The 24,040-nt window shown below is 40.5% G+C and overlaps 2 protein-coding genes across 2 annotated transcripts in view; one reads left to right on the forward strand and one right to left on the reverse strand.

Annotated features, from left to right (window-relative positions):
* The window catches only part of LOC308088881 (GDNF family receptor alpha-2-like), a gene marked incomplete at its 5' end in the record, with an annotated part of 253,642 nt that overhangs the window by 191,249 nt on the left and 38,353 nt on the right, over positions 1-24,040 (forward strand).
* LOC308089629 (uncharacterized protein) lies at positions 1,867-4,536 on the reverse strand. Its single transcript, XM_080434469.1, has 7 exons — positions 4,465-4,536; positions 4,223-4,319; positions 3,976-4,104; positions 3,576-3,671; positions 3,151-3,351; positions 2,057-2,166; positions 1,867-1,884 (listed from the first exon to the last, which is right to left on the reverse strand). Exons 2-6 carry the CDS (start codon positions 4,299-4,301, stop codon positions 2,057-2,059), a joined length of 615 nt encoding a protein of 204 aa, XP_080290595.1. The 5' UTR covers positions 4,302-4,319; positions 4,465-4,536; the 3' UTR covers positions 1,867-1,884.

The following is a 24,040-nucleotide window of genomic DNA, read 5'->3' on the forward strand; positions in this document are numbered from 1 at the left end:
ATGCTGCACTGAGTCACCTGAACAGAATGCAGTCCCATGCTCACGGTGACAGCTTGCAAACTCCCTATGATTTACTTACTATAGTGTGTGTGTGTGTGTGTGTGTGTGTGTGTGTGTGTGTGTGTGTGTGTGTGTGTGTGTGTGCCCAGAGGAAAAATCTGCTTCTCATTTTAATCTCAGATGCTTCTCTTGAGCAACCAGCTTTTATTTCTCATTTGAAGATCATTTAAAGATCACCTATGGATTCTTATGGCTCCTAACTTGAATATTAGGAGCCGAAACGAGACATAGTTTGAGACGGGGTATATACATTAGAGCTGTATTGAGAGATAAATGAGACATAGGCGAGATACGTTAAGAGCTGTATTTGAGAGATACATGAGACATAGGCGAGATACATTAAGAGCTGTATTTGAGAGCTAAATGAGACATAGGCGAGATACATTAAGAGCTGTATTTGAGAGATAAATGTGACATAGGCGAGATACATTAACTCATTGAGTGCCAATGACGTCGCAGACGTCACGTTTTTCATAAGCCCAGAGTGCCAATGACGTCTGAGACATGAAAAAAAAAAAAAAAACTCAAAAAAAAATCTTTTTTTTTTTTTTTTTGAAAAAAAAGGTTCAGAACCCAAGATATGATGATTTGAAGATTTGCTGCTCCATTCACTTCTTGTTTAACTTTTTAACTGAAAAGGCTGTATCTCGGCTCCAAAGCACTTTTTTTTTACAATGTATTTTTGGCCTTGGCACAGGGGTGATATAGCCAGAAATATTTTTGGCACTGAATGAGTTAAGAGCTGTATTTGAGAGATGCATGAGACATAGGCGAGATACATTAAGAGCTGTATTTGAGAGCTAAATGAGACATAGGTGAGGTCTCTTTAGCTTCTCATTGAGACATACATTAGCAATAATTGAGATTTAATTTCCCCTCTCTCACATTGAGCTTTATAGGAGAAACAGTGAACATGCTAATAAATATAAAATCATTAATTTATTTTTAAATGTAAAAAAAAACCCAGCTTCAATTGTGCCACAAACAATGCCTCAACCACATGCTGGTTGAAAACCACTACAATAATGCATCACATTATATGAAAAACTGTTGAGTATTCTTGGTGCGTGCAAGAAGGTTTGAATGTAAGACAGACAACGACGTTGGAGAAAGTAGATCTGGAGTTTATTGCAGACGAAGGTTTACACAGCAAACATGGTTATTAACGATAGGACATGTCAAGCTCCTAGATGATCATGAGTCACAGTAACATTATTTCACAACACTTGGAAGACAGATGATATGGCTGCCCTTTCATCTTGACTCTATACAGAGCTATTTAAGACACCATCTGACCAGTACGAATATCTCCTTTACCTAATCGTATCCACTGATGCCAGGTGGGAGGCAACCTGTTGCGTTAGGTCTCGGCTCGCCCAGCACCCCCCTTGAGATACAGCCCTCCTAATGCCTAAGAAGGTCCTGTCCGCACAGCCGACCTGTAACCTAACCCACAGCCAGCCTAATGACCTTACGACTAGTCCCATAATGTGATCAGATTTGAGCTGACTAATTTCTATATATAAAAATTAAAAAAAAATGTATTGGCATCAAAATGTACATAAAAGTTGAAAGGACCACTTCACCACTTTTCATACAATTGGTACTCACTAATGTTCATGATAAAATACTACAATTTTTTTCTACTCTGTCTGTGTCTCATAGGAGGGCTGTGGGTAGTTCAGAAACCCATCCACCAGTGACATCATCGTTTGGCAGTTTTTTTTTTATTAAACAAGATATTTTTAAAACATATTTAGATTTGTATTATCGTGAATTGATGATGTCACTGGTGGACAGGTTTCTGAACTGCCCACAGCCCTCCTATGAGACAGACCGAGTAGGAAAAAAAGGGTAGTATTTTATCATGAACATTAGTGAGGACCAATTTTATGAAAGCAGGTTGAAAAGTGGTCCTTTAAGTGCAAAAGTGCATCATCTTTAACATATTGCCACAAGCAAAACAGTAGTTCTGCTGCCAAAAACACTGGGGTACCTAGTCCTTTGCAGCACGGCTTCGGCACTTATTGGTCATGGCTTTCTTCAAGCCCTCTGCAGTGAAAACATTTGTCCATGATGCCAGAGAGGAACACCGCAAGACGTAGTCTGCAGACAGAGAAGATAACATGACACAAGTCAGTCAACATGGGTTAAATATATACATTGTAAAGACTATATGACTCTCTACAGACTGAGCACAGCATAGCCACAGACGAGGCCAACCTGGTTCAGAGTGTACTGTACGTCCCACCAGCGCAACATGTTGAAACCAGCATTTCTTTACTGCACAAAGGCAGCCAAATTCCCCAATGATAATGTATTGGTGACATAAATTGAGAATATAATTTACAAAACCAAGACTTGTCAAGGATCAAGTATATTTATATGTCCCAAGCTGGGCCTTTTACAGCAGATAATAAAAGCCCTAAAAACACAACACAGTAAGACAGACATGTGTATACATTGTCACAAGATACCCCAAGATATATCACCGGCTTCGAGTGCTATCAATGCATTGAATGGGGAAATAGGCGAGTTTATTAGACCTTTGAATGGGCGAAATAGGCGACCTACTACCTACCCGCGATTTATCAGACCATTCATTCAGGAGCTACTGACCTACTTGGAGGCGGAGCAGTCCCCACAACAATATTTACGATTCTGTGCCTATCGGTACATAACTCGAACGGCGCTGAGTAGGCACAGGCGAACGTCACACCGTTCAGGACGGCAACTCGGTCGCCTTAGCTCCCTCGGTGGTCCTTCACGGGGTGACAGTTCGCCTGTGACTGCGCGCCTCCGTCATGGTCCGAAACCAAAACCGAAACCTAAACTGAACTATTAAAGTCATCTCCGTTGGTAGATCAGTATGTCTTGATAACACCCAATGAATGGTCTGATAAATCGCGGGTAGGTAAGTAGGTCGCCTATTTCGCCCATTCAAAGGTCTAATAAACTCGCCTATTTCCCCATTCAATGCATTGATAGCATTCGAATCAGGTGGATATATATCTATAAGTGGTTACCAACTCCACTGACTGGCCATCGATAACACTACTCTGAGGAACTAGTGGTGTGACAAATACTTACTGAACAGTGCATCCCTCTTCGCCTCATCCAGTTTGTTCTTCCCCTCTGGGATGACACCATGCTTTCCGTATACGACGGCATTGCGGCACTCCTCATGGGTGAAGAACACCTCGAACAAGGCGTGGAATAGCCTCTTGCAGTCCTTCCTGGCATGCTGGTGTATGGCTGCCAGCTGCACAGATGAAATCATCTGTCCACAGCCTGTGAATAGAGAGCGAGCAATTAACAAACTGCATTTTAAGACATCAGTTTTGCACTTGTAAGGCTCAGCTACTGACCCCTTTCTGCGCTCAGTGCACCATGAAAACAGACAACTGTGACCTTCTGAAAACTTCACTATCTAGTTGCAGCTCACAACACGGATCACTCGCTACCAAGAACGTCAGGTTCAGTGTGAAATGTATGGCAAACGTATACATCCATACCTGGATATAGCTCCTGCTGCCCGAGACTGGACACTCCAGACTCTAGGTCACCGACCAGGGTGATAAAGCCCTTCAGTGCGTCTAGTTGCTCAGAGCCTAGAACAAAGACAAAAAAATCTGAGTCTACTGAGTGTATTTGTAAAACAATAAGATTGAGTACTGTTCTATATAGCTCTACAGTATATTCTGATAGCAGTCATTGATGAGTATTTGTTCAGTAGGAGGGGTCGATCTCCCCAGCTCTTCAGTAAACAGAAAACAGTTTTATTTTGGGATACCAATGTTTTCCAGTCATGTCAGAGAACTCACAAAAGAGGTACAGGATAAAGTAAAGTTTCAAGTGAGACAAAGAAATTAGCAGACAACTGAAAACTGCAACATTACAGGCAATAAAACTTACTGATACTGGAGAGCACAGTGGTTATCCTCCTCAACTGGAGCTGGAGCTTCTCCACCTCAGACCGACAAGAGTCGCAAGGCTGCCACCCTTGACCCTCTGGTATGCTCTGGTCAGATGGATTTGGTTGACCTAGAAAGATTGAAAGCACGTCAAAAACTGTAAAGAAAAAATGCAAAACTCATCTATGAATCCTGAATTTTAAGGACAACAGTGCCAAGTCTGCTGACACTTAGCTGAGGAACCACACCTTCTACTGGAGCATCACTGGACGGAGATGGAGGTTGCAGTACACTGGGTGTTTCTTGGTTCCACTGATCCAAGTCCATATATGTAGCTGCATACGGCTGTGCAGAAAAGACAAAAGGCCCTTAATTGTACTTGGTCAAAAATCATCAAAACTATAGGCTACTATACAAGCTCATAGCGCAGCACCGAGTGCTGTGCTACGAGCTTGTAGGTCTAAATGGGTTAAATCTAAAGAAAACATACCTCATCAACAGGTCGGCAGGCCTGTGTAGAAGAGGCTGGAGGGTATGGCTGTAGATCGGGGTAAAAGGTATCACAAGGTTCACAGGTATCACAGAAAATTCATGCGTTGCATTCGGAATCTTATAGTCAAATATGAAAATTGCCATATATGCACATTTCTTACCTCAAGGATGTGAGCATAGCCTGTATGTCCTAACTTCATGTGATGGAGACATGTCAGGCGTGCTGCAATGTTAAAAAACATTAATTTACAGCAGCCAGTTATTTAAAAAAGCGTATACTTTCATGAGATACTCTGTCAGAAACGGTAATTACCTTTGTCCAGCTGCTTTTCATATAAGGTCCCACAGCGGATCACTTTGGTCGGCAGGCCTGTGTAGAAGAGGCTGGAGGGTATGGCTGTAGATCGGGGTAAAAGGTATCACAAGGTTCACAGGTATCACAGAAAATTCATGCGTTGCATTCGGAATCTTATAGTCAAATATGAAAATTGCCATATATGCACATTTCTTACCTCAAGGATGTGAGCATAGCCTGTATGTCCTAACTTCATGTGATGGAGACATGTCAGGCGTGCTGCAATGTTAAAAACATTAATTTACAGCTGCCAGTTATTTAAAAAAGCGTATACTTTCATGAGATACTCTGTCAGAAACAGTAATTACCTTTGTCCAGCTGCTTTTCATACTGTATAAGGTCCCACAGCGGATCACTTTGGGTACAAAGTAGGAGTTCCATCAATCGAGGATTTGTCAGAGTTCATCCTATGACACAGACAGATAAAGAGAGAGAGCGGGTCAGTTCACATTCCTCCAACGAGGATCTACAGGTGTTCATCCATAACTAGAGAGAGATCACAGAGAGACAACAAATATTAGAAAAGTAGAGCCTGGTGTTAACCAGGTAAGGAAGCACATGCAGGCCTACTTCAAAGGAATACATTTGCTTACATGTTCCAGTTCTTTGAAGCATGGGTCAATAAAGGCCCATCTGGGTTGTTATTCAAGGTCCAAGACCTGGGAAACATCCTTGTTGGGTCTGGTCTTAGGCTCTCAGTTGACTCTTCCAGACTGCCAGAAAACATAACAAAAATAAACAATTACAATTTAAAAGTGTAACCTGGCATTACGTTTCTAATAGCAGAAACTGAATTCATACACATGTTGCCACATCATGCCATGATGAGTGTCAGATGTTTGTCATTTGTCCGCCAGGTATCAGTGGTGTTAACATGAATAGTGGCTTACTCACTTAGCTCCACTGGCTGCATATCTGTCCTGCAACATTGGGTAGTGCTCTATGAGGCAAGGGATAAAAGGATAATATACATTAGAAACAATGTTTGGTAATGTCTAGACGCCAATAAGAAATAACTAAGTAATAGTAAAAAAGAGAATTAAACAAATAACCACTGGCAACCACTGGCATATGTATACATGAGGCTAGACAAGACAGTTGCAAAGGGCCTAACAGTCAAGACAAACAGCCAAATATACAAACTACATAAGCCACAGTCTAATAATAATAATACGAATTACTAATAATAATAATAATAGTCTGATTTCAACCTGGTGTCCCTATTTTGGGCAACATTCTCAATAATGGGCAGCCTACACCCTCACAACGTGTGCCACTGTCTAACCCTGCAGTATTAATTGTCCCCCCAGGGAGGTCCCCACATGATTTTGGTGGGGGGGGGGGTCCCCCGATGACAGTGAAGTGACAATTTAAGGACTTTTAGACCTTTTTATTGCCTCAAAAAGAAAGAAAAAGACCATTACTGAATCAAAGGTAAACAACAAACTATACTATAAAAACTGGTCAAACATTGGCCAAATTGTCAAATGATATAAGAAAGAGGCAACAATTGTGAAAATAGAGAATATCTATATCATTGGTTCTCAACCTGTCGGTCAGGACCCCAGGGGGTTCCCCAAATGATTTTGGGGGGTCCCCAGTTAACAGTAAAGTGACAATTTAATACAAAAAGATAAGAGGAAAATGAAATGAAAAAATACCATTACTGTATTAAGTAATAATCAAACTATACTATTATATAAAAACTGGTCAAATTATATTAGAAAGAGACTACAATTGTGAAAATAGCAGATCTACAAGCACACAACGCCTCGCAGTGTGAGACATTGTGAGCTTGTAGATCTGCTAATTTCACAATATTTAACAGTGAAACAGACTAGTCAAGCTAAATTGAATGCCTCAACTCCTACAATTCCAAGTGCTTGTCAGGGTGGGGATCTCCAGTTCAAATATGATTATTTTGGGGGGTCTCTAGTTTAAATAGGATTAATTTGGGGGGTCTCTAGTTCAAATATGATTATTTTGGGGGGTCCCCAGTTCAAATATGATTATTTTGGGGGGTCACCAGTTCAAATATGATTATTTTACTTACTTACACTTACTGTGTATCAAGACAGTCAGTGGATTCAGTCTTCTATCTTCTGCATGCTATTGTTAGTTGATCTTCTGGTTCATCTCCATTGGGTTGGGTAGCTCGCCATCAAACATCAAGGTGTCCAAGCAGAATCAAACTCCAAGCGATTCCAAAAAACCTGACCTACAATAAGTAAGATCAGAATGTATTCATTTCCTTATATGGTATAGGGGACCATAACATAAAATAAAGCTTAGCTTCATTCATGAAATTATCTCTATTACTCACATTAACAGGAATTACAATTTAACCAATAAACATTAATTACTGTAAAATTCCATTCATCAAAACAAAATAAATTAATCAAATTCAAATAATCAGGACTATTACAAATAAATCCTTTAAAACAAAAATAAACAATGTCTCTTTACATAATAATGGCATAACATTGCTACACCAGTATCAAACATTTGCTATGTGACCTGTATACTGCAATGGCCACCTCAGTTAATGCAGGGAAGGCAGCCTATACAGACACATGCAGTAAAAAATAGCTTTAAAACCAAAGAGCATCTTTTTAGTGTGAAAACACAGGATCAGAGTGTTCAACACTACTCTACAAAAACATTCAGCATGTCCAGTTGTTCATTGATACAGTAAACATCAACCTCATTCATATCACATCATCACCTCTAAGTTAGCATTAGCATGCTAGCATTTGTAGCTTAAGTCAATGGCATACTCCTGTGTATATTAGCATTAGTGGCTAGCGCTAGCATAAGCATGCTAATCGTTTTTAGCACATTAGCACACAAGCCTCACCATGCTGGTATATGTCCTCTAACTTCAAACACGAAGTCAGGGCTCATCTGGTTGCACCCATATGAGTGGTCTTATCTATAAACAGCTTCTGGATGTTTTTAGCTTGACTTTATCAACTTTTAGTAACTTTTAATCAATATAGTGGCTTGGCTCCACACAGTCTACTGTCTGTATCTCATGTCATGTGTAGAGGAAGAGGAAGTCACATGATCTACACACAGGACTTAGCTTGACTCAACAGGAAGTGACAAAATAAAAGTACTCTTTACAGAATAAGTGCTTATCTTAGCTGACGTTTTTCTGTATAATGTTTTCTCACTGGGCATACTCATACATGTTTATATTTCTCAAACCCTGGTTACACTAGCATGACCTCTTAAAATACACACTTTCTACAAAAATACCACAGCCAATATTCTTAACATACAGGTAACAGTTACATTATCCACAGTTATGTATTGTTTAAGTTTCACCTACCAAAAAGGAATAAATGAAATAACTCCATGGTCGTCTTGCAGTCTGCAGCAGCAGCTGCCTTGAGTCACTGGGCTTTCAAACACAAACTGGTTCAGACCAGCTATCCAGATCAAAGGAATGTATGACGTCACTGCCTTGTTTGGACACTTAACCCTTGCACTGCTGACATGTAATGTGTGAACTACAGAAGGAAGTTACTATCTAAAGATTAGATTAAATTAATAGTTACTATCTAAAGATTAAATTAGATTAAATTAATAGTTACTATCTAAAGATTAAGACAGACAGACAGACAGACAGACATATCGATCGATCGATAGATAGAGATGATATTAATCATTATAATTATAATATACATAATAATATAATCAATATAATAAAAGTATTAAATACGTATGTACGTACATATTTATACAAATATAATGTTAAATTAGAATGTTTAATTATATTAATATCTAGAATATATTATTACTATTATATTTAGCCTATAGTTGCAGCTGTAGTAGTAATAGTATTTGATTAGATTTTGGTAAAATAAATCACAATATAACTTATAAACCCAGGATAACAAATCAAAGTTTAATGAAACACTTGTTTCCAATGCGGTCCTGCAGTAGTAGTAGTAATAATAATAATAATATTAATAATAATATTAATAATAATAATAATAATAATAATAATAATAATAATAATAATAATAATACAAATAATAGTAATATATATATATGTATATATATTTTTTAAGACCTCCCCTTTTGTGTTGAGGCCAAAATTGACCAACCCATGTTAGGAGCACGTTTCAGGCAATTTGGAGTCGATTGGTAGTACTTTGTAGTGACACTATTTTGGGTCCCTAACATTCATTGAGCTCTGGACTTAGGAACACCCCCCCCCCCCCCCCCTATTTCGAGGACGCCCGATCGAATGACATCAATCCCGACCTTCTACGACCTTGGGAAAGTGGTTAAATCAAGCATCAGACTTGTAAAAATAGCAGATCTACAAACTTACTAATTATTAACTAATAATTATGTTGGTGCCATCATCGCAGATACCCGGAAGTGGCTCAAACCACCCAGAAGTGACTGATTTTGGGTTTTTTCTCAGTGTTCTGGGCCCTACAAGGCTACTATATTTTTTTTTCATAAAATTAGATGTCACACAGAGCATTATGACCTCAGTGAGTTGGCACGTGCAACGGTCAGTTTATTATAAAATAAATTAGTAACGCTGCGAGGGAATGTCCAAACGATAAGCGACATCGTTACGCAGGTCTCAACTTGCTCTACAACATATCCAAAGATGAGCTCGTACGAGTCAATGAGCACAGAGAATAAGCGACCGCAGTAAAAGCAGTACATTTGCAATTTACGTACGGTGTCGAGCACAAAATCTGTAACTAATCGCTCCAGATATTTTTTTTCTTGATCAGCTTCTCAGCCTGAATGCGCACATATAATAGGGTTAGGGTTAGGCATAGGGTTTTTTTTCGATAATCTCCCAAGCCTCATATCGCCCAAAGTCCCGGGCAATAGGGTTCTGAAGGTCGCACCCAATATGTTTAAATTAAAGGGAGATGTGACCTATATCAGCGGTGAAAGATCTGCAATATTTGCATGAAGAATTGAGTGACTTGGTTTCAATTCATTTATTATTTCATCTTCAGATATGTAGAGGGGATAAGGGGACTCCCTCTTGACCTCCACACCCACCCCCAACCTCCCAATACCCACCTAGAGAGCCACCACATCTCCCACTCCCACAATTTGGCCCCCTCACTGATCGTCACACAATTCACCCCTCATACTCCCCTAACTCTGGAGGGGGTACCCTTCAGAGGATGTACAATCTAGGCCCAGGTGACATTACAATTACAATTCAGGAATTTAGCAGACACTCTTAATCCAGAACGATTTACAGTAAGCCAGAACAACACATGGTAATACATCAAATACATAGAAATAGTCATCAAGAATCATAAGCAAGCTAAGAACCTAATATGTCTAACAGTAGATTATCTGAACAGTGAAGCTATGAGTATACATTATATATTATCTGAACAGTGAAGCTATGAGTATACATTTTAGAGTGCTATAGTCTACATAAAATGCTAAATTACATAAGTTTAGCCGTTGCATATACGCCTGGAAGGTCTGAATAGGTGTTAAGACTATGGCAGTATGGCAGTTTGGGAGTGCTGTCTGCAGTTTTGATTGCAATAGTTTTGGAGCCAGAAGGGAGAAGAGGGGGCACCCATGGCCAAGTGGTCCAGGCACATGCCACATAAGGCCCTGGCCTGTCAGCGTGTCACGTGTTCGAGTCCCATTCATCATGTCCTTATTACTGCATGTCTCTTCCATTCTCTCTTCCTCTTTCCTGTCTATCTCCACTTTAAAGGTGAAAAGGCCAAAAAAAAAAATCTTTTAAGAAAAAGAAGGGAGAAGAGTCTGGGATGTGTGAAGCATTGTCCCGGCTGTTTTAGTGAATGTTCAGCCAGCCTCCCTGCGTTGGCTGATCTGAGCGCGCGTGGCGGTTGTTGGGTCAGATTGGACTTTGAAGATATTGGGGTGCCAAATCTTTGATTGCTTTGACCCTGAGGCATTTTACAAAGTGGATATCTGATACTATTTGAGTGAAATATAAATAAACTAATAAAGCTTTCCTTTGTATGTAGGAATAGATAGATAGATAGATAGATAGATAGATAGATAGATAGATAGATAGATAGATAGATAGATAGATAGATAGATAGATAGATAGAAAAATAGATAGATAGATAGATAGATAGATTCATTGTACAGTCTAATGGCCCTTGGGATAAAGGAGTTCCTAATTATATCTGTCTGGGATAAAAACCTGTTACTAAATTTGCTTTTCTGGGAAAAAAGTGCTGTGTGCAGTGGGTGACTGTCATCATCTAGAATAGCTAGTGTCTTAGCCAGAGTCCTCTTCTCTGCCATCACCGCCACAGAGTCAAGCTTGGTCCCCCCCCCCCCCCTCCCCCTTGATGCACCCGACGATGGCGGTGTCGACGTCATCTGAGAATTTCTGCAGGTGGCACATCTCTGTGCAGTGTCTGAGCTCTGCCGTGTAAAGGGTGAAGAGAAGGGAGGCCAGCACAGTCCCCTGGGGGACTCCTGTGCTGCAGGTCACAGTGTCAGATGTAAAGTCCCTCAACCTGACGTATTGTGGTCTGTCAGTGAGGTAGTCCATGATCCAGGACACAAGGTGTGGGCCAACATGCATGCTGTTCAGTTTGTCTTTCAGAAGGGGGGGGGGGGGGCTGTATGGTGTTAAAGGCGCTTCGAAAATCAAAAAATAATATCCTCACAGCACCACTTTCCTTGTCCAGGTATGTAGTCGAAGCTATTGAGGTCAGAATTAAAATCCCTGTATAAGGTTGCAGGCACCCCAACTTTAAGCTGGTTCCCTATAGGCCTAGTAGAGCCTAGGGAAGTTGAATCGCATTCATTTTAATTGTTTATGATACTAGTCACCTATTTCTTGGTAAGGAATTTGTTCCCAAACGTTCATAATCTATCACGTGGTCTCCCAGTTTTTGTATTTGTATTTCACAGTAAGTCCCAGTAATAATGAATTCATTCCTTATTGGTGTCAAATGAGATATCCTGAAGGCTTTAACAAATTGTTAATAATAACTGAAATTAAATCACTGATACTGGACATTTTGTCTTTGTGGAAAAAGGAGAAATGTCCAATTACATTGGAAATTTTTAGATTTTAACATAAATGGTAAATGGTGCATTTATATAGCGCCTTTATCCAAGGCACTTTACATAGATTGTGCATCAATTCACCCATTCACCATGCAATGCACCAACCAGCACATCAGGAGCAATATACTGTAGAGGTTCAGTGAAACTTCGACACTAACTCTGGGGAAGCCCGGGTTTGAACTGGCAACCTTGCGGTTACCATCCAGCCACAGTGACCCACTCTACCCCTGAGCCACTGCCACCCATAAATATGCTTATAATGACTTAACTATAATTGATATGTGCTAATTGGATCACCAAAATGATTTGTCTATGATGAATAATAAATTAAGGAGTCTTTTCAGTCATTTCTAGTGGTCAGATTTTGGTAGACTTTTGATATGTTATGAATAATTAAGGTCTGGCGCCTATCTGAGTCTTATGGGATTTGATCGATCTCAGTATTAAAGAGCTCTAAATGAGATTATGTTGAGCTCTCACTCTGAGCTATATTTGAGAAGCAACAATTCTGCTATACTGAGCAACATTTAAGCCATTTTTGAGATCTCCTGTATAGCTCATCAGAGCTCCATCTGAGACATACTGAGTCTATTTCTCAGGAGAAAACAATGAGAAACATACATTTGAGATGCAACAATTCTGCTACATTGAGAAACAATTAAGCCATTTTTGAGATCTCCTGTATGGCTCATCAGAGGTTCCATCGGAGACATACTGAGTCTATTTCTCAGGAGAAAACGATGAGAAACAGGAGCCATAAGCTGATATCTCCTTTTTGCCTCACATTGATCTCATTTATGGCTTAAGAAACAAATGAGCCAGAGATGAGAGCTCAAACTTGGATTATGCTTTCCTCTGGGTGTGTGTGTGTGTGTATATGCATGCACGTGGGTGTGTGTGTGGGGGGAGGTTTATTATGAGATTATTATTAATACAAAAGATACATTAACCATTAACCACTTAAGCCATATTATATTATTATTATTATATATTTGGCTATTTGAAACGAACTATTCGGAAAATAGCTGAAACGGCTACGAGCTTGTAGATCAGCTATATTATTTCTTACTTTGCGTTTGGTAGGTACTGTAAGTATTTTTGATGCCAGTACTTTTGTACTTGTATTTTTAAGTCAAACTTTGAATCCAGGCCTTTTACTTGTAACAGAGTAGTTTTTGCGGTATTGCTTCCTTTAGTAAAAAAAAGAATACTTCTTCCGTCCGAGTGCTGGCTTATAGACGTGATTCTGGGAAATAAGGAGACTTGTTGAACGTTGTCTACTGGACATGTAATACCCCTCTCTACCTGTTATTGTTAAAGCCCAAAATAACTGATTTAGGCTTAACACCTGATTATGGTTCCTAAGTAATGCTACAAAGAGATTAAAAAATAGATTATGTTGTAAGTAATATGGGTTTAAACACTATGAAAAGGCTATCAGACAGGAGAGATAGCTATAGACGTGCACACACACACACACACACACACACACACACACACACACACACACACACACACACACACACACACACACACACACACACACACACACACACACACACACACACACACACACACACACACACACACACACACACACACACACACACACACACACAGGCTGTATGAAGCCAAAAGCTTGTGCGTACTTGTGTGCGTGTGCTTGTCACACCTGTGCAGACATCATAGAGGAAAGGACAGGTTAATAACAAGACTCTCTAGACTACTAACTGTACATGTCATCCTCCCAAGGATGGTGATCAAATACAGGTATTTGGGACGAATAGGAAAAACCTCTGCAGAACGCAGTCGCTACAAAGAGGATTTTCCATCTTATTTTTTTATTTCCAGTTGTCCACTGAGTTTACTGTCAGTGTGCATATCAATCACTGTCACAGAGCTGTGACAAGTCTTCTGAGAGCTAGCTGCACTCTAGCTGGCATCCAGTGGTGTAGTACTCAAGTACTGTACTTAACTCTTTGACTGCCAGAGTATTTTCATAAAGTACTCCCCCATTGCCAGCAATTTTTGTGTTTTTTTTATTTTTATATTTTGAAAATTTTCATGAAAATAATTGATCAAACTGTTTTTTAAAGACGCCGCACAAATCCGCCACCAGAGAGCAGCACATGATAGCTTGATCAGCTCCTGGTGTCACTGTTACCCTTCTTGGGCGATTAGACAGGGAAAACCATGAAAACGGATGTGACGTCCTCCCACATTGTTTTGATCGTCAGAATTACGTTGACACGACGGCGATGACTGATCGTCACCCAGACCATAGATTATAGAAGAGAAACTGTCCGTTTGTCCGTCATACCGTGTGAAAAACCGTTTGTTTACCTATTTTGGACGAAATGACCGGGGGAAAATAATCAAAAACCGGAAACGGAACCCAGGACATGAAACCGGATGCAGATATGGGTGAAGTAAGTGGAACTCGAGAATAACATTGAATTTTAAGCAGCATAGCGCGATCAGAGATTAAACAATGAACGCAAATCCAACGCGTCTAACGCGTCAATGGCGTGGGTGGATTAAGTAGTTATTGACGCGTTTTCGAGTCAATGGCGTTTATAGAGTTAAGTGCAATTGTGAGGTATTTTTACTTTACTGGAGTAATTCAAATTTTCAGTACTTTTACTTCTACTTCACTACATCTCGGATCCAAATATTGTACTTTTACTCCACTACAATTATTTGAAAAATTTAGTAAATAGTTACTTTGTAGATTTGGATTATTATTACAAAACATATATTAATCACTTCAGCCCTATATACATTTCGGCCATTTGAAAATAGCAGATCTACAAGCTCACAATGCGTCGCATCGTGTCGCATTGGGAGCTTGTAGATCTGCTATTTTCTAAAGATTTTTATACATTCGAACACTTGAAATGAGATGCGCGTGTGTGTGTGTGTGTGTGTGTGTGTGTGTGTGTGTGTGTGTGTGTGTGTGTGTGTGTGCCTGCTGTGTGTGTGTGTGTGTGTGTGTGTGTGTGTGTGTGTGTGTGTGTGTGTGTGTGTGTGTGTGTGTGTGTGTGTGTGTGTGTGTGTGTGTGTGTGTGTGTGCAGAGGTGGACTGCCAGTGGATTCTAGTGAAGCTCAGCTCAACTAGCTCTGAAGGTGCACGTGCGCGCCCGCGAGAGAGCCGTCAACGCGCCGTCAACACCTAGAACAATAGCCCTCTACCTGACTGCTTTGTATAACATTAGGCTACTCAAGAAAAGCCATGGAATTGAATGTGTTACATTCCTCTCACAATGAGAGACCATTGTTCTCTGCACTGCAGAGTGCGAAAGGGGATTCAGACAGATTAATATGCTATTTTCTAAAGATTTTTTATACATTTGAAAACTGTAATGAAATGGGACATTCTGTATAATGAGTAATTTACTTTTGGTACATTTGTATACCAATACTGTTGTACTTTCACTAAAGTAAAAAAAATAATCCGGACTTTTACTTGTAACGTAAAGTAAATGTAAAGTATTTCTACATTGCAGTATTGATACTTTTACTTACGTAAAAAATGTGAGTACTTTTTCCACCACTGCTGGCATCTTGTCTGTAAAACCAAAGAAAATCGTAGTTGAAAATATTATCGTCTCTGTCGGGTGGAAACCTCATATATGTCCAAAACTGTTAACTTTACAGGATTCAAATTCTAAAACATCTAAAATTAGCAGATCTGCAAGCTCGAAACGCGGCGCTTTGCGTTTCGGTCTGTACTTGGTCTGCTCTTTTTGACCTCTACACCAAACCTCTTCTCCGAAAATACAAGCTCACAACTCGTCTTGTAGATCTGCCATTTTCCTCGAATGTTCCCCCCAGAATAGGGATGCTTGGGTTCAAGGTGGTTAATGTCGGGTGTAAAACCTCATAATATGAGGTTTTGGACATAATGTCCAAAACTGTTCCTTATCAGGATTCAAATAGCTAAAATATCAAAAGTAGCAGATCTACAAGCTCAAAACGCGTCGCTTCGCGCCGCGTTTCGCGCCGCGTTTCGAGCTTGTAGATCTGCAACTTCTGATGATTTTGTGTGACGCTGTAGTATGATCAAGTAGGGGCGTTGATTTACGGAAAAACACACAATAAGTTAGAATATGGAGATAAGAGGTTTTGCTGCCACCAATGATATATTGTTCTTGTGAAGTGGTTTTGTTCCTATTGGTGAAGATAAGCAGAGGTGTCATTTCAGGAGAAAAGTAGAGGGGGAAAATAAAGGAATTCTGTTTTGTTATGTGGAAAAAGCTGATCTAACTAAATCCTGATGGTAAAAATGGTAAATGGTGCATTTATATAGCGCTTTTAACCAAAGCGCTTTACATTGATTGTGCCATTAACCCATTCATACACCGATGGCGGAGGAAACCATGCAAGGCACCAACCTGCACATCGGAAGCAATTAGGGGTTCAGCGTCTTGCTCAAGGACACTTCAACACTAACTCAAGGGGAGCGCCCCAGCCCGGGATCGAACTGGGAACCTTGCGGTTTTCCAGATCACTCTACCCGGCCACTCTACCCCTGAGCCACTGCCGCCCTGATGCATTGTGAGCTTGTAAATATGTGTGTGAGAATGTCTAGACCTTGTGATCTTTGCCTAACATGCCCAAAACATGGACAACAGGTTGAAAAGTGGCTGAAGTGAATGTCTGTTTGCAGACATTCACTAACTCATTAACTCATTCACTACCACTGCCAAATATATTCGTCATTCCAATCCAAGGCTCAGAGCGCCATTGACGTATCGTTAGTCATTTTGTGTGTTTTCAGTAGTTTACGATAGAGGGCGCTATTCCGCAACCTTTGAGTGTACCTAGGACTCCCGAAGAAGAATACAACCCGGAAATCACGTGATCTAAACAAATTCCAGCCCGTCCGATCTAATGTTATCAGATTTATAAAAATGCATTTATCTCAGATTTCTTGCGTTTTTGGTGAAAACAAGCTATTTTCAACTGCCGATAACTAAAGAAGATCTTTAAGCCAGATGAAAGAACAGACCCTCGTCTTTATCTCCAGACATCTGATGTTTAAATCTTCTTTGAAAAATAATCTGTGGGTCTCTATAGATTAGTAAAAATGCTCATAAAACGCTGGCAGTGTGGCTGCAGACTGTTCTGAAAAACTCAGGCAGTGAATGAGTTAAGAAAACATGTGTTTATTAACACGTGTGTCACATGGCTCATGTAGATGGATGGGCGTGGATTGAAATGCATTTAGCGCTCATCTAATGTCGGATTATAAAATCAGATGCTAATGTACCCAGGGACACATTAGCATATCATGCACTCACCAGCACCACACTATACATGACATCATACACACCTCATCATACTGAGGACCCCAATGGAAACAAGCTCTAAGCTTTTTGTTTGCGTTGTCCTTTTGGTTATGGTGGGTCAGATGTATGTTACATGTGCTATAAAGATAAAAATCAAGCAATCATGAATCTGCAAAACAAATAACCAAAATATCGCCAACATTACTACATTTTAGGTTAAATGTGAATGCTACAGGGGGAGAATTGCCTTTCCCTGGGATTCCAAGACACCCCTGAATAGATTGAATAGAGGAATTCACTGACTAAATTATTTGTACACGCATACTTATCGATTATTCACTATACACTGTTATAAAGAATACACTGCACCGAGGTCAAACAAAAGTGAAAGTCATTGTGACAATGTTAAAATATAGGCTATTGTTGATGATCTGTGCATGCACTGAATGACATGCTGATAGAATCACTTTCTTAAATTTAGCTACAGATAGACATCTACCGAAGACATTTTTTCCCTCTCTAATGGCGAGTAGTCCAGTAATGGGAATGAAAACGTTATTAAATAATGTTCCAGATAAAAGGGGTTCTATTACATTTTAAATCTTGATGCCATAATAGAACAAGATCAAGAGTCTGGTGAAGTCTAGTAATGAGATAAACTCAGTCTAGTAATGAAATAAATGCAGTGCGATGGCTATCATCAGTGTCCACAGGAATATTAAACTCACCAACTATAATAGCTTAATTTGAATTAATGACTAAACTTGATAGAAACCTTGTACCATTTGTCCAAAACCATCACTTTGCAGGGAATGGAATAAAATAACCTGTGTTCCAATAGATCTAACGTAGTTATTATTTAGCCACAAGCTCTTGTTAATACTTTTCAATGGTTCAATATTTATAAAACACCAGAGACAGACTTAAACCCTTTCACTTTCAACGGTTTCTTAAGTAGCAAAAATAGCCAATCTACAAGGTCACAACGTTGCATATTGCGATGTGTTGTGACCTTGTAGATCCGCAATTTTTGCTACTTTACAAATTAGGGCATTAATAATTTAATTGTAGGGCATTACACACTGCAACGAAATGCAGAGTATGGTACTGGAGACTGTTAACTATAACAAATTGGCTGTAATGTTGTCCATGTTGTATCCAAAATATGAACTTTTCAGGAAATGAAAAAAAATAAACATGTTTTTAAAACAACACAATACTGACTCATCAAAGTTGGTATGGTGACTATACATTGTCAGATACTTGAATGTGTCATTATATTATCATCACTTTACCCAAATCCAGCTCAAGTGGAGTTAGGAGGTTTTTGCCAGTCATGTGGAGATTTAGTTTAGTTAGTCCATCATTAGCCTCGGAAACCCAGGCTTTTTTTTTTGTTACAAAAGAAAAAAAGCCTGGGGGAGCAATGCAGGAACGATGGTCTTGGACCTTGTTATCTCCTAACCAATCAGAGTGCAGAGGGGCGTCGCTCTAAATTTGGTGACGTCAGCGTGCTCCGTGCACAGGCCGAGGGGGGGAGGGGAGGGGAGGCGGGGACATAGATTGGTGAAGCAATAGGAAGCCACGCACAAATCCGGGCGGCTGTGTTTGGGTCCGCCCTTCAAGACCATGGATTGAGCTCGTAGCCTCAGGCTAGTCCATTATTGATTAGAATGACAAAGTCAAAAGGGGAAAAAAAAACCTGAGTTGGAGTTACAGTATAGGTGGTTTGACCGTTGACAGTTTGAGGATCCAATGGAGTTAGAAGGTTTAAGTCAGAAGCGCTTTTTAAAAGTTTTCATTGGTTCAATATGTGTAAAACCTACACACAGACGGAAAGGGTGTTCAATAGCACGGATGTATTAAAGAAAATAGTAAAGCGACAATGTGTAAAGCCTACAAAGACACAGAGCTGCGTGGTGTACCTGTCGCTGCGTCGCTGTTGATGTGTTGATCAACACCATCATTGACTTCAGCATGCGTCTGACGAGCCTGAAATTTATAGAAGGGGGAAAAAAGCCTGGGGTTAGAAAGAACACGGAACTGGCTGACGGAAATAATGAGTACAGTAGAGAACAAAACACGAGCACTCTCAGTCTGTATATAATGCAGTTTGCCGGGTGCACAGCTCACCAAGATTCACAGTAAGAATAGGTAATAGGCAGCTTTCCGAAGTCTTTCTGGTACTTTTAATTCATATGCGCACGGGAAGACACAGCAAACACGGACGCGTTTCGGAATCAAGCCTTCCTCAGCGTGTAATGATATACTTTCTCACTGGAAATAATGAGTCCCCCCCCCTTTGCAAGCAGAGATAGTCTCTATGCACAGCAGCCATATTGGAAATAAATTGGGCTTCATCCTTACTTCCTTCTCATGTCTGTTCCATTTAGTGTAGCACAGTGGTTCTCAAACTTTTTAAATTTCAACCCCCATAACTCTGAGAGTGTACAAATGGACCCGTAAGGGTCCATTTGGTTCCATTTGCACACTCGCAGAGTTACACACCCGCAAGGGGCCATTTGGAATCCCCTCGAGGAACCATGAGGGTACCTGGACCACACTTTGAGACACACTGGTGTAGCAGAGTGTTTCCAGTGAGCCAACATGCTCAATATCAGCACCCTGACTCTGTTTGACCAGAATGGAACAGAGCCTTAATCAGTATAATTGGTGAAACCTGTGAAGTAGTAAGGGAGAGGCACAATTTATTTCCAATATGGCCGCTGTGCATTGAGCCTATTGTTTGAAGAGAGAAGTTGGGTGGAAATGGTCAAACAACACTTGGTCGTTTTGTAGCTTTGCAGCTGCAGTTGAGGCCAGCTCAACTTGGATTAAGTGTCAATCCAAAGCCCACACCGCAAAGCATGTGTTTTGACGTCGACTGGTGTTTTCAGTGTTTTTACGCTAGATGGCGCTCTTCGCTAACTTACGAGTCACCATTTGACTCCTAGTGAAGCCGGAGTTCACATGATCGCAAAAAAAAACAGCCACGTTCACTCCCATTCTAATGCATTTGGGAAAAATGCGCTTTCTGTTGCTTTTTGGCGAAAACAACCTACATTCAACTGCCAATAAATATGGAATTGATTATCACGATGGCACGCTTTTTCCTTTGTATCTTCGTGTCGCTGGCTTCCATTGCTTTGTATAAAGCTTGAGGTTTTCCTGTATATTACTGCTACTGTGTGTGACTTTGCAGGCCTGGAACACAGGCTAAGGAATGCAACAGTCAGCGTATTAGATAGAAGGAGCAGAGGAGACCCAGCTGGGTATCTTTAGCGGGAGAGATCACGGTCTGGAGCCAGAGAGGAACGGGATGCGGCCAACGGTCGCCTCGACCCTTCCTGGCTCACAAACTGTCTACTAAGAAATATTATGTGATGTGTTGTAATAATGACGTATTGCTAGGAAATAAGCTCATCTTGATTGGTCAAGCATAATATGGTCTGAGTTTAAAGGGATAGTTCACCCAAAAAATTACTTATTTTCTATCAATTACACACCCTGTGAAGCCTTGAATTCATGGAGATTTTTTTTTGTTTTTGTCGCATTCCTAAGCCAATAATGTGATGACCGCCGGAAAGATGCTAATGTCTCCGGTAGGACACTTTGAGTCTCCTACCGGAGCCACCGCCAGTCATCAAATTATTGGCTTAGGAATGCGACAAAAATGTAACAATCTCCATGAATTCAAGTCTCCATGGGGTGTGTAATCGATAGGAAAAAATGTTTTTGGGGGGTGAACTATCCCGTTAAGGAGAGTGACTTGGGGGTACACAACATAGAAATAAAAACATACAGTAGATACCTCATCGGCCGGTGCAGTTCATTGGAGCGACCTGTATCGCGGCCGCCATATTAGAGGGGGCACGCTTCCTGACTCCTGGTCCCGGAAAAGACGCGCTGTGATTGGCCAGTAGTCAGGAAGCGTGCCCCCTCTAATATGGCGGCCGCGATACAGACGCCCCGGAGTCGGAGGAGGCGTCTACCTTTATATGTCTATGGCAGTGGTTTTCAACCAGTGGTCCGGGGACCACCAGTGGTCCCTGCCTTGAGGGAGTACCAGGGGGTCCCCAGCAAAATTAGTTAATAGCGTCACATTAATTCTTAACCACTTAGCTTTGGCTATTCAAAAATAGCAGATCTACAAGCTCATAGCGCGGCACCGAGTGCCACGCTACGAGCTTGTAGATCTGCTATTTTTGAAAAACCTTGAAAAAGTGTGCATGTCTTTCAATATTTATATTTTTTAAAGCGAAAATTAACTGATATCTTTGCTTCTCGGGGTCCCTGGCACAATTTTTTTTTTCAAACGGGGGTCCGCGGCCAAATACATATCAATTTAGGGGTCCTTGGCATGAAAAAGGTTGAAAACCACTGGTCTATGGTATACAAGCCCATGGACTGACTGGGGAACTAAGCCCCGGCTGATCATAATGTCCATGGATGCTTCTGTGTGAAATAAACGGCAACGACTAACTAAACTTTTCTTCTAAGAGTTTCTACAAAAGTAGCCTGTAGCTTTGTATCTTCATGTCGTTGGCTTCCTTTGAACATGAACGGTAGCCTGCAAGCTTTGTATCTGCCCGTGTGAACACAGCATTACACGTGTACTATAAGAACAAAGCTTTCAAATGACTTAATAATTAAGTTTAGGTCTACAGGGTTGATTAATAGGTTTCAGTTGAACATGGCTGCGACTCCACTTTTCCTCGGCAGGTGTATGAAGGAATTATGAGTATTAACGTGACTTGTGGGGGAGAAGATTTATTTATCATAATGTATTTTTCACGACACATGCAGCCACGTTTCAGTAAGACAATGAATCCATGTGATAGTTGATTAGATTGTTTACCAACGCATATGTAGATGTCAAACATCTACATATGCGTATGTCAAGGAATGCACGTTTTAATCTATTTTATTCTAATCCTATTTTATGGTACTGCTGCAGCAGTGGTGGTGTTACATTGTATTGTTATCGTACCTGTGATGCTGTTGTTTTTTTTGCAGTGATGGAAGAAGTACTCAAAAAAAGTAAAAAAAAAACATCTGTATGCCGAAAATAGCTGATCTACGCGCAGACACGCATAACGTGAACTGTCTTAGTTCTACTGGATCTCTTATCCACTATAGTCCCACCCTAACATTTTAATCTAGTTTTTATTGGTTGACAAAATTATCACTATAATTAGTCAGCTTTTTTCATCATAGCATAGTTTTTAGGTAGTCAACAACACATTTTCGTCATACTTTTTTTAGTCAACACAATTAACACATAGCAATGTGCATGTGCCGCGCAGCTAATCTCACAAACGATTGTGAAGTATTTTGTCTTAATTGGTGGATTGCAAAGAGAGCACTATCGTGTGTTTGGTCCCAATTCTGACCAAATGCGAGTTGAAAGCATGCAAAGCTCATTACATTTGCCAAGTATGAAGACAAGAGATTGGAAGCGGGGATGGGGGACGGTTGGTTCCAGGACAGATTGGAAGGGTTCAGATTGTATTTGGGGGACGGTTGGTTCCAGGACATGCTTCTGTCCCCTGCAGGATAGAGCGGGTCATAGCAGGTCAGCACTGAATGAGTCATGATAGACTGAGAGAGATTATTTGTTTTTGTTTGTTTTTTACGCACTGCTGGGTAATACAGACCAGAACCAGGACCTCAACTACATGCCTGACTTATATGCAAACACCAACGTAAATAAAGGAATGCACAGAAACACGACCAGCCTCAAAACCAAGATCTGAATGAAAAAAGCAGTTCATCATCATCCCCCACTGTACACAGAGAGAGAGAGAGAGAGATTGATGAACATTCTGATATGTATGCTTTGGTCATGTAAAATGTATGTTATCATGCCAATAAAGCAATTTGAGTTGAATTTAATTGGAAGGGAGAGACTCTGAAAGTGAGAAAAGGCGAGAGAGAGCGTGAAAATGAGAGAGGAATAGATAGAGAGACACTGTGAGAGAGGGAGAGAGTGAAGACAAGAGAGGGAGAGATAGAGAGACTGTGAAAAAGCCAGAGGAGAGGGCAGAGAGAGTAGAGACAGTGACAATTATAGAGAGAGAAAGAGAGAGAGAGAGAGAGAGAGAGAGAGAGAGAGAGAGAGAGAGAGAGAGAGAGAGAGAGAGAGAGACTGTGAAAGTAAGAGAGGGAGTGAAAGGGAAAGTGAGAGAGAGGGAGAGAGACCATAAAAGTAAGAGAGGGAGAGAGAGTGAAAGTGAGAGAGAGGGAGAGAGACCATGAAAGTCAGACAGGGAGAGAGAGTGAAAGTGAGAGAGAGGGAGAGACTCACAGAAAGGCCAAAATAATAGAGGATAACGAGAATAAAAAGTGAGAGAGACTGATAGAGAGATAAGGAGCGAGGGAGAGATGGTCATGGTCAGGACCAGATGAATAAGTCATGAAGAAAGAGTAAGGGTAAAAAACCTAATGACAGACAGACAGACAGACAGACAGACAGACAGACAGACAGACAGACAGACAGACAAAAAGAATAGAGCAGAGATTGAAGAAGTACTCACATTTGTTTTACTTAAAGTTGTACAATGCAGAATCACAAATAACGATTTTTAGCAACCTCTGCTGGTCACTACCGTCACTGCATACAATTTCCGTAGTCCTCGATTACCCAGAATTCCATTCATTTTCACCGGAAGCCGGAAGTGTTTCAAAAAGCGATCTTTTAATTGTTTTATACTATCTACGGATCGTTTCTCTTAGCCAGTGGAGCATTAGTTACCATGAGCTGTGCTTTCTTTTTCTGTTCTTTTTCGATCTTCCAATCCTACAATCTCTTAAAATCAGCGTGAGGTTCCTTTTTGTTATTAGCGCGGTAGTTCCTG

This window comes from Gymnoscopelus braueri (assembly GCF_963280865.1).
Source record: "Gymnoscopelus braueri genome assembly, chromosome: 7".
NCBI classification, from domain to species: Eukaryota; Metazoa; Chordata; class Actinopteri; order Myctophiformes; family Myctophidae; genus Gymnoscopelus; species Gymnoscopelus braueri.